The 12,500-nt window shown below is 41.3% G+C and overlaps 2 protein-coding genes across 3 annotated transcripts in view; one reads left to right on the top strand and one right to left on the bottom strand.

Annotated features, from left to right (window-relative positions):
• rgl2 (ral guanine nucleotide dissociation stimulator-like 2) overlaps window positions 1–7,584 on the bottom strand; it is a 24,599-nt gene extending 17,015 nt beyond the window's left edge. Inside the window, exons 1-2 of the mRNA XM_083761603.1 lie at window positions 7,309–7,584; window positions 5,329–5,495 (exon numbers count right to left, since the gene is read on the bottom strand). Coding sequence (XP_083617729.1) covers window positions 5,329–5,484 — 156 coding nt within the window. The 5' untranslated portion in view covers window positions 5,485–5,495; window positions 7,309–7,584. The remainder of the gene's footprint in view (window positions 1–5,328; window positions 5,496–7,308) is intronic.
• A 4,303-nt stretch (window positions 7,585–11,887) lies between these two features.
• Window positions 11,888–12,500, top strand: part of phf1 (PHD finger protein 1) — a 19,376-nt gene continuing 18,763 nt past the window's right edge. For both annotated transcript variants that reach the window (XM_083760876.1, XM_083760875.1), the window contains exon 1: window positions 11,888–12,241. The gene's annotated coding sequence lies outside the window, so the exon portion shown is untranslated. The remainder of the gene's footprint in view (window positions 12,242–12,500) is intronic.

Raw genomic sequence — 12,500 nt, 5'->3', positions numbered from 1 at the left:
TAGGCATTATAAACATTGAGTGAACTAATAAAGCCGTTTGTTTGTTTAAGGAGCTAATGACACTGCAGAGGGAAGCCATGTTTGCACGCAGGTGGAGACTTTCACAATTGTGTGTGGGAGGAGGATTAGCTTATTAGCATGTTAGCTATCTCATATCCCCTGGCACAGGCAAGTATTTTGTTTTTAGCTTGTGTTAGGTTAGGTTTACACCAACAGAAGTTATGTAAAAGTGTACTCAAATCTGTATTTTATATACTAACTATTATACTAAGTTGTCAGAAGCTTCAAGCAGGAACAGAATACTTTTTATTGTCAGGACTAAAGATTCAAGAGGGTGTATTGGTCACTCAATCATGTATCCTACAAGCAGCAACATGTTGGTGTGGCATGCTCCGCAGACTGTGCCAACAATGACAATGTACAGTACAACAACAACAACAACAACAACATAATAATAATAATAATAATTATAATAAGAATTATAATAACTATTAATAATAATAATAATAATCTAATCCGTTTATCTTTCCTGTGATCTCACATTCACACGGTTGAGACTTACAAACGGATGGACGTGAAAAAATAGGTCTGTCCATGCGTTCAATATTCAACTACTGGCATTGCCATGGAATTCCCTGTGCACCTTCTATTCATGAATCCAAGAGGATACTGCTGTGGGGGGCAAACCCTGTTCTCTACCTCAGAGCCAGTGTTGGGTATGCAGTAACAAGTCACTAGTAATATATTACTGTAATAGTATTACTTTGCCCAGTAACGAGTAGTGTAAGGTATTACTCTGCCAAAACAGTAATATTATACCTATTCACTTATTCCTATTCACAAAAATAGCACATATTACGTATACTCAGGATTTGTTGGCTACTGTTTGAAAACATTTTTATTTAATTTTATTATTATTATTATTCAACAAACAATTGGATTCAGTTTTAAAAGAAAAGTAATCAATATTCAATCAACAATATTTCTACTTTTGTTAAGAAGTAATGTAATAAGTAACATATTCTCTTGAGTAATATTTCCCAACACTGCTCACGGCTGAGGCACAACTACTGAAAATTGATAGGTCGCAAAGACCTAGCTAGCTAGACACACAATATTCAATATAGAATTGTAAAAATGGGTATACCGGTAATTATAACTTATTCATATTCAGCACTGAATTCCACCGCCCTAATGTTCTTTCTCACTTTGAAATGAGAGCAAACCTGGTGAACCCCAGTACCCCCCCCCCCCCCCCCCACACACACACACACTCACAGCCAGATGTGTTGTTTTTTCTTGGCTCATATGGCACTTTCAATCAAGCACCTCAGGCTGTCAAATGCCATAAAATTTATAAAATTACCAAAATACATTGAAAATAACATAGGCCTAAGGCCCTAAGCTATTTCTGAATCCATACCACCATTATCAGATATTCAGGTGTATTGAATCCCTCATCAACTACTACTGCATACTCACTAGAACATGCATTGATGTCGCATTCCAATCTGGGTCGGAGAAAGCTTTTTGATGTAGAAACATTTGCCAAACAATCTGCAATTTGTAGTTCAGCTACAGTACCTCAAAGGGCAGAAGATAAGGATCATGATCTAGGCTACTGTACTGCGGGTTAAGGGCTCTTCCGTGAGAAAAATCATGATAAGAGAATTTCCAACCATCGTCTACTTTATAGCTCCTGTGAACGTGATCCAACAAAAAGAAAAGCCAAGAAGATAATTCCTTATACTTTTCCACACTTGCACCATTGTGGACAAGTTTAACCATTGATTTGTTTATGTTCCCCACAACACATGGAACTTCTTTCATGACTCAATGCTTTCCTTTTCTTCATAATTCCATTCCATCCACAGCCCCCAATACAGGAAGTACATAATAAGTGGAGACAAACACAGGAAGCAGGACGTGCTGTCGTGTTGCGATGCTATTTTTCTTCCCCTCTCCTTCCATCACAACTCACAGCCATGCCTTTCCTGAATGTGCACTTTGACTAGTGGAGGGCACGAGAAAACATAGCAGGACATAGCCCCATCATTGCCCCTGTCTTAAGAGTAAATGTTGATGCTTTTATCCAAAGTACTTCACAATGTGCATTACATTTAACCATTCACGCACGCACGCACGCACGCACGCACGCACACACGCACGCACGCACACACAAACACACACACACACACACACACACACACACACACACACACACACACACACATGGCAAAGGCAACCATGAGATGTACCATCTTGCTCATTGGTGTCTTGTTGCAAGGACACGCTAAGTGGGCTGCCGTATATCAAACCAGGAACCTTCAGATTCCGAATCGGCCACTCTGCCTCCTGAGCCGTTGCCGTCCCTTCTTTACACCGTTTTCCACTTTCGCCACCAGACTGTTGCAAACAACAACTCTTTTCAGTCCCCGACTCCCCTTCCTTTTATGTAAGCCCACATGTCGTCATACTTCCAAGACATAGCAAACCTTGGAACAAACAATTATGCATTCACCCAGCTGAACCCATCATTGTTTTCAATCTTACACAAGTCTAACCTCCGAACGAGGGTCATAAATGAAAGATGCCCATTGTTTTTTTGTTTTGTTTTTAGTTCCTTAACCCCTACAGCTTCCTTCCTATCTTTCTCTTGGCTCTTCTCACACATTATATATGTACCAAATAATTCATGCCCCCTATTTACCCTCTGTCAAGTAAGAACATGTGGTGTTCTAGAGGAAAGTTCTACAATATAGTAATATACTGTAGGAAACAATACTGTATGAATCTTAAATTCAATCAAACCAAACTGTCAAGGTTTGGTGTTCAGTGCATTACCGATTACAGATAATGTATGCCCTCGTGGTAATGTAATTATGTAAAGCTTGAGTTATACTTGGTTGCACATCATGTCACAGTGCAAAAAAGTTGCACTGTGACACAGGGACACACTATGAGCTTGCAGATCTGCTATTTACGGTGTACAACACCATCGTGTATTGTAGCCGATATTTTATCTGTTGTTGATAAGCATGCATTTTGCGTTGACTATGTTGTTGTGTTGGTTATCTGCAGTCTACCAAGCTGTAAATAAGGGGGAATTAAAAATAACGAAAACTAATTAAACATATATCACCATTAGTATCGGCTATCTGCTAAATTGTTATTCTAAACATTGGTATCGGCCAATCATTTCTATATTATCGGTGCATCTCTAATTTGATGTATTACCATGTTTTTTGTTTTTGCATACTGTATGCCTAAATTGTAGGACTGTGTATCTCACTGTCTGACAATAAACTCTTCGTATTATGAGTGACAAAGTATAACTATTATGACAAAGTATAACTATTATGACAAAGTATAACGTTTCCCCTCATTAAATAATCAACAAGTTGCTGTATTGGATTCCGCCTGACAGACAGTCATTGGGGATTGCCTATGATACGGTATACTGTGTGCACTCTGTGGCCAGGGGAGCAGGTGTTCAAATAATCGACCTGCTGACCAGTATGTATATTATTTACCATGAGGCCCAATAGTTATTATCATGTGGTCTGAGCAAGAAGGAAGTCAGCTCAGCTTGAATGTTGAGTCAATGCAATGTCTTTTTTTAGCCTCCAGGGAGTTTCTTGAAGCTGTGTGTCAAAAACCAAAGCCAAGAAGCAGATCATGCACAATTGTTGTCAAGTGAGAGCAAAGGGCCAAAAGTCGTGTGTGTTGAAGATGCATCAGCTCAGTGAAAATGTGTGTGATTAGTGTGGACAGAATGGAGGATTAAAGTTCAGAAGCTGCCCAGCTGCAGCACAGTCGGAAAACAAGGAAGTGAGTGTTGCTCAAATAGAATACATTTTCGGTGTCACACTGCACTATTTCTCGCTTCAAATGTTTTCAAAATCATTCTTGAGCAACGTTTTGTAATTGACATTGTTTGTTTGTTTGCATGGCTGTATGTTGGATACAGAGCAAAATCCAAGCAGAGCAGCAGGTGCTCTGATGCTCATTATCAAGAAATAACACACCGCTGAATTCAGCGATTGACCAATCAGAATCAAGCATTCAACAAAGCTATAACAAGTTGCTATAACAATGACAACTTATTACCAAAGCACATGCAGCCTTTTCCTTACTTTTGAATTGTCTGACAACTGATGGTCACCTTGAACATTCTTGTATTGAAAAAGGTAAATGACCTTACGCAATTGAAGTTTAAGATGAATATCTGAGCAGGTTTCCACTGTCCTGTGTCAGTACCATACTACATACTACACCATTCTTCTTTCTTACCCTTTCAGTCAACCAGTATGCCCCTGGGGTTTGATGAAATCCAACCAACCACATCTGCTGTTTACTCAAGAAACTGGAAGTTATGCCCTGTTTCTACACAAGGAAGCCCCTTCTAATACTTTGCAATGGCCACATTGTAGCAGCATATGAACATTGCTATTAGCCCTCGGAAAAATGTAATTCACAATAATCCTAGTATGCACATACTGAAAATCAAAATGCCTAATGTTAAGTGCAATATAAAAACTCACAACCGTGCCATCATTCCGGCCAAATACAATTTGCGTCCTCACTTTTGTCTTCAATGTTTGTGTTTGCACAAACACTCAAAACTGTCCATTCATTGTCAATGGCATTCAATGTTTGTGTTAGGACAAACACTCAACACTGTCCATGCATCCAATGTTTGTGTTAGGACAATGTTTGTGTTTACACAAACCCTCAAAGCTGGACATAGGGCTGGCTAGCGCCCCTCAAAAAGAAACAAAGAAAAAACAGATAAAGTGCCCCTCGGGGGACACAGGTCTCCACCAGAGCAGGTCAGGTTGTGGCCTCCTGGTGGCGCTATAATAGGCCAATGTGAAAAGGGTGCCATTTCTTCTTACTCCTTGGATGATTTGAGGCATTTTGTTCCAAAAATGTGTTTTGCAAAAATCCACCTGTTGGTGGCGCTATAACAGGCCAATATGAAAAGTGTGGGATATATTCCTCAGCCTAGTAGGAAAATCTGTGAAAGATTTCACGTAAATTGCACGCTGCTTTCATGATTTGAGGCTTTTTGTTCAAAAGGGGCCAATCCTGCAAAAATAAATGGCAATGACCGGGTTAACGGTGCTGGAGATTAGCTGTACACAGACGGACCGACTGACCGACGGACACACACACACCCACACACGGACGGACACACACACGTGCAAAACAAACTCTCTCCCCAAAAAAGCACTTGCAGCTTTCTCAGACTGTTGGATATATTGCATGTGCATGTGCAAGTTCAATGAAAAGTTTGAAAACAAAAACAAATACTGTATATAATACCTGTGAAACTTCCATTTCATTGCTGACGATCCCTCTTCCTGATTGATCACTTAAAGTTCTGTCAGGCTGTAATGGTCGGTAACCAATGAGAGGCACATCTCCAGACTCCACCCCTGGCAGGTCCAAACCACCTGTTCGCAGACTTCGGGGGAGCATAGTGCCAGCTGCTACAAAGAGAAACAAAGAGAGATAGACATCAATAAACACAAGTTAAACATTATATTTTACAAAGAAGGGGTATGAAGTAGGCCATGTTAATTCCTGACCCTACTAATCTCTCATATAAATATGTATAGCACATAACCCATCTATTATAATCATGTGTATGTAACTATGTATACTGTCTATACCTCTGAGTACATATGTACAGATATAATATTGTGCACTTACTATGTGATTATGATAAAATTACAACAGGTAGAATGGCAATGCCGTGTTGAGAAAGTGATGGACACACAAGTCATACCTTTTCAGTTTTCATTCAGTGTTAAATCAATGGAATTTACTGCATGCCTTTGGTTTGTACCAAAGGACTATCCACTTTTAACCTGGCATCCCTATTTTGGGCATGTCATTAGAGGCGATAACTTTCCAAAAATGTATTTAAAAGTATTATTTCTTTTCTCAAAAAACTATCAATAAGCTCACAACACAAACAGGGACTCAGAGCTTAATTGGTTAACAGGCCTACTATTGGTTAAATTCCTATTATGTAACAATATTGTTAGCAAGAAGGTCGACAGTCCATCACTTAATTTGTATGGAATTTACATTTCACTGGGACTGGGCCCGACACTGCTCAGGATTTGAATGGCAACCAATGTTTCCCTTTTCCTTGTCCCTATTTGCTATTCGGATTGCCCTGAAGATACCCATCACATAAACACAACATTCAGGCAGAGAGGAAGAGGAAGGGTGTGTGGGAGAAAGAGTAGAGAGAGATAAACAGGCAGACATGCAGACAAAGATAGAGCCAGAAATACATAAAGAAGGGGGTGCAGATACAACCGGCTATGGCTATATAAAGTTGACGTAATCATACAGTATGATGCATGACTGTATTGTAACAATGGCATTTCTCAAACATATTAATTTCAAGGACCTCCAGTCCATACATTTGTACACTGCAGAGTTACAGTCCTGTAAGGGCCCTTTTAAAACCCCTCAAGGAATTCTGAGGGTCCCTGGACCCCAATTTGAGAACAACTGCTACTTGTTTCCCTGATCTTGCATTAATAATGTAGTGCAGAATGTCTGACCATGGGCAGAACTGTGCAACAACATTTGCTTACTGAACTGAACATAAGTACAATCAGACCCTCCAGATGATGTGTCAATGTTCCTGCTTATATCCAGTTCTGTAATCATCATCATCATCAAACTGGTTAAAACAACACTTACTAACACTACTCACAAGCAGTTGTAACATACCAACATTGGTGTCTACCAGACTCCAGATTCAAGATCACATGACTTGAGGAAACTAATTATGTTCATGTTGCGTCTATGCATGATGAAATAACAAATGGCATCATTAATTGGGAAGTTGGGAAGCTTTGTACCACGACCAACGGTCGTGGTCAGAGATGTGAATAATACCTCCTATTCACTGGCTCTCTGACTAACCAAAGCTACAACAGCCTGTATGCTAACAGCTGAGGTGTACACAAACTGTAACTAGGCTACAGCAGTCACACATCACAAGCTCCGTTCTCCATTCAACACATTCAGCCATTGGGTGGTGCTATGTTGACCTGACTCCTAAAATTGTGTCACAACCACAATGTAGCCGATACGATAAAAACATATTCCGTTTAAACTGTTAAAGTTTGCAAGTAATGATCAATGAACTGCCCTGTTTAACACAATACACGAATGAATTATGTATGCAGTCCCCGACTCCCTATTAAATGTTATGCTGCTTGGCTCATTATTAAAAACAAACGATGAATGTACAAGCTGTAATTCCATGCAACTTACTGATAGCCAAATCACATTCGCTGGATGTTGTGTACGCAAGTACGCAACTGTGGTCAGCTGAATTCAGACTGCATTGGATGTCTGCTGTTTTCTGGCGATAGGAGGAGACACGACAACCATTTGGTCCGTTTCAGATGAGAGAGGAGAGTCTCTTTCGCCCAACATCCGTCTAACGCCGACGACGAGCCGAGGGCGTCTCTCTTCTCTTCCCCTTGCTATCAATGTCCCCTGCTCGCCTGTCAAACCTTTATCAGCTGATAGCACTTTGGTGAGGCTGCAAACTCTCTCTCTCTCTCTCTGTCTCTCTCTCCCCCCCCCCCCCTCTCTCTCTCTCTCTCTCTCTCTATCTCGCTACCTCGCTCTCTCTTTCTAATGACGACGCAGTTCCTTATTGTTCACCTTATGCTATGGTCACGCGTCACCACAGCAAAGTGAAAAGTGTAAAACAAATAAATTTGATGATGATGAGGATGATATGATTAGTATTATTATTACCCATAATAATATTAAATAAAAATAATTTCATATAACGCTATTATTATGCTTTGTAAAACCAGGCATATAACAATAATTAATTAGGCTTTGTGTGCGTACGTGTGTGCGTGCGTGCATGCGCGCGTGCGTGTGTTCGTGTGCGTGCGTGCATGCATGCGTGTGTTTTAACCAGGTTTTAACAGTATAATATTGCGCAAATATATTCAAATATATATTCTTCCTATATTATGATCTAACTCCTCGATCCATGCAGTTTCATCAGTATAATTATAGGGCTCCATCTTGCGCCACCCTTAACCCTTATCCCTAAACTTATTTGCCATTTTTTTATTTACCCCCCCCCCCCACCTCTCTCTCTCTCTCTCTCTCTCTCTCTCTCTCTCTCATTAGCAGGCAACAGTGCAGCACTATCCCTCTCTCTGTTTCTGGCACAACAGCGCCCCTACTGGTACTCATAGTCGTGCTCATTAACGTCACATAGGAACACGTACATTGCTGTTCTTTGGAGTGGTTGTACCACTCAAAAATAGTTCAACTAGCCGATCTACATCTACACGTTGTGAGCTTGTAGATCAGCTATTTGAACAATTTTAAAATAGTAAAAAATGGCAAATAAGTTTAGGGATAAGGGTTACATCATGTCACGTCACGTCACGTCACGTCACATCACGTCATGTCATGTCACATCATAGGCTAATCATAATCATAATGTCATGCATCATGTTTATGACACATCATCATCATCACACACTGAGCGGTGCAACTATACATTTATTGTTATAATGTAACGTATTGTATAGTGTACTGTGCTCTGCTCTGGTCCCCGGAACATCCAGACCCCAGGATCACGCCCAGGGGGCTGGCCCGGTTACGGCGAGCCTTCCCGTGTCCGAAACGGTCGAGAAATGACAGTTATCGTGTTGCAGCTTTCCGTGCATACATACGGACACACATAGCTGCGTAATGCAGCGGAGGCACCGCTCAAAAAGGACCTGCTTCTACGAAATGTTCAGCCAAAGGGACCTACCTCTCTACCTGTGCAGCATGGAGATATTAGGCTTATTTCACTGGAGGTGTAGTGCATGCTCACCACCTAGTGGTACCAGTAGGACATTCACACTTCATCATTTGCATTATGCCAGGGGCCATTTTGATCCGCTCAGCAATATTATTACTAGTCATGCAGCCTCAGACAAAAAAAACAAACAACGTGAAATTACAAGCATCAGGAGGAGTGAAAATAAGCTATGGCAGTAGCCTGAGTATGACCACACAATAAATAAACAGTAAATAAATAATAATAATAAATACATTATTTATTTATAAACCAGTAAGACGCCTGAGGGCGTCTCCATATATGGAGATCTAAGCCAGGGTGGCAGCGGTGGCAGTATCTTGAGTGTACAGGGTTTGATGAGGGCACATTTTTCAGGTCTGTCGAGAACTCTAGTTTTCACCGGCTGCCAGGTGCGGCTGCACAAATAACTTTGGAGCAGGCCCGTCTAGAGTTTAAATAGACAGGTATCAGTCAAAAGGGAGACATCGAAGAGGAAGGATGGATGGGGAAGGATCAACATATGGAATGTCAGAACAGGTTCTGATACTAATATTGATGACATCAGGGATCTCCATATATGGGCTTAATTGCGACAGCAAGTCGCATTTACTATGATATGATCCCTGATTTACTATTATCCCTGATGATGTCATGATGTCACGAGACCTGGGCACAATATGGGCTTTCCCCCATGCATGTATGGGAATTTTGAGTGACAAAAAAAAAGATTTCATAGTTATTTATTTTCTGAGGGGCACAGGCTAAAACAGAGGGATGTTGATATGATAAATCGATATTGCATTACCGTTGCCTTTTTGCGATACTGATATTGCGCATGTTCGTATACCTCGATAATGATACGATATCGATATATTGTTCAGCCTTATGTATACTTGTTCAGCCTTATACTACTTTCTGTCTGTGTCCCTTTTGTACCCATAGAGATAGATCTCTGTGTCTGTCTGTCTACCTGTTTATTGCCATATATGGAGTAGTAGTCATTAGTAGCCAATACCCTGTATATTGACATGCCTATGGGCATATTGGTTGGATTGGTGGTTCTGGACAATTGGATATCCATATATGCCCATATATTGACATATCAGTCAGATCTGCAGTTCTGGACAACCACATATTGAATCAGTGACGAGGCACCGCCATAGAGTTATAAAGGATAGAGGACGGACGAGGAGCAACAGCCCTGCCCCCCCTCTATTCATTTATTTCAATGGAAGTTGCTCAGTGGCGTTTGAAGCACCCAAGACTCCCGGAAGTACCATTATAACTCAATGTCTCGAGGGAGCGGAAGTTAAGAGCTGTCTCAAATTTGAGGTCAGGGTTGATGCATATTACGCACATGATGTCACTGAGCATCCTTCCACCTCCATGAACATCCCAGAACGTGTTGCAGTTTCAGTTTTGGCCAGTATAGGGTAGTTGCAGCTTCAACGTTGGCCAGCATTTCTGAGGGCTTGGACTTTCCCCAGAGTCCTTGCCTATAGAGGGTATGCACGATGACATCATCATCATACCTGGAAGTTATGCGGGAATGCCTACTGAGTGGCAAAAAACGACTTTCTGGCCTTGACAGCCCATATACACTCAAACATGTATTGAGTTGTGCTTTAAATGTACTGTAATTCTGCTGTTTCCGCTGTTTCAATCAATATTAAAAGTCCTATCTCAGTAATTTAGCGCCGGCTATTGGCTGTTGGAAAACCCTTGTTTTGACCAGAAACACCATTCATGGCACCGTTTTGGAGATACAAGCCATTGAAAACAGCACATACTGTAGAATGATGCGCGTGCAATTTCAGTGTCACTTCACACTGGAATGCTAACGGGAGTTGGCTATCGACTCGATCGGAACATGGATTAAACAACTATTTACGTGATAGAATTTATTTACGGGATTGGCGGGGGGATGGCGGGGCCAGACTAAATCTTATTTACGGGAACTATAGGCTACGTTGTTGGCGGGCTTAAACAATGTTAATCTCATGTTGCCACTCGATTTGACACTCACTTTATGCTGAGGTCCTGCCTATATGGGCTATCAGGTTTGTTATATAATATAATAGGATAGCCATATATATATTTGTAGACCATTATTTTATTACAACTAGATGGTCTGGTTTTGTCAGCATTTTTTTGTCTGCATATTGACTCAAACTATAGTCCTATATGCACTGTTGATTGATCCACTACTTCAAGCTAATTTGATTGATTGATAATGTCTGTCAACTAAGTGTTTCAAGTAGGAGTTCATTTTAAGTTTGGATTTCAAAGGGTGTCTCTGACACAAGTTTATAATGACCAAAGGTGATAACCGATAGATGGCAATGGCATGATCTGCTTGTCACATAACATATAGGCCTGGGTGGAAAAACTTCAGAGAATGTCTGCCAATGTTTTTTTTGTCAAAAGATAGGCCTATATGTCATCAATAGGCATAGGCCTGCAGCCTGCTATTGCTATTCTATTTAAAATTTCAGAAATAAATCTGAATCTGCACAAAAAGCAAAATATGGCGCCCTATTTGCTGTATAGGCTATAACAAATACATTCTTTTATCAATTTATCTATACAAATACAAAATGCAAAAAATAATATTAAAGTGATGTGTTCATAAAGACAATAGCCTATATGTACGCAGAATTACGTGATTTCCGCTGCTATCTTGACAACTTTTAAAACTTTACCCGTGGCTGAGTGCCTCCTAAACTTAGAGGCTCTATGGCTCTTCTCTGACTGGAGTCTGGGACCAATTAATGAGGCGGCTAAACTTACTAATTGGCCACTTACGGTAAGTCCCAATGGCCCCTCCGCTGCGTTGGCTGGCTTTCTGTAAGACACCGCCCCCTCAAAGACAACACAATCCCACCTTGTCAAAACGGTTTAGGGTCAATTGGACGGAGGGGAAGGTGTTTCTCTCCCCGTTCCCCCCATATCTCCCTCCCTCTCTATCTCGGTGTTTTATGTCTGCGTCACAACAAGTCGGTCGACAGAGAGAGGCAGGGATGATGGCGTCTCTCGCGGGTTGATTCTTGTGCTGCTTCTCTGACAAAACGCGCTTAATAGCATCAATAGGTGGGGAGGGAAAGGGGGGCAAAGCGACGGGAACATGACGAAACGGCATCGTGGAGTACGGACAGACAGAGTGAGACGGACGGACAGACGTCTTTTCCCGCTGAAGGCTTGACTGACATACGCGCCTGGCACGGGGACATACATGCATGCACATCCACTTTTGCACACACGTACGCTGCACGTTCACGCGGGCAGTAATTGGGCACAGGAGAACACGGGAGATCAAACATTTCATGTCCAGTCTGCCCTGGAATCGCTGTGACCCCGGCAGAAAGGAGTTCGACTTGACAGGTAGCTTTCTACTTACACCCTGTCCATCAATCTTCCTGTAATTTATTTGTTGTGCCGATTTTCTATTCATCCACAAATGGTGTAAGCTAATGTATACTGTGTCTCCTGACTTGAGTGCATGCATTGGAACAAATCTTTCACGTGCAGAGATTATGCTTGCTTGCACAGTCATGCCGTGTATCTCTCCCAAGTTTGTAGTTTTTAGATGTTAAAGGAGAATAGAAAACACTAAAGTCGTGCCTCAAGTAGCATCACAGGG

This window comes from Protomyctophum parallelum (genome assembly GCF_964188405.1).
Source record: "Protomyctophum parallelum genome assembly, chromosome: 3".
In the NCBI taxonomy this organism is placed as follows: Eukaryota; Metazoa; Chordata; class Actinopteri; order Myctophiformes; family Myctophidae; genus Protomyctophum; species Protomyctophum parallelum.
This window is presented reverse-complemented; position numbering and strand designations above follow the sequence as displayed.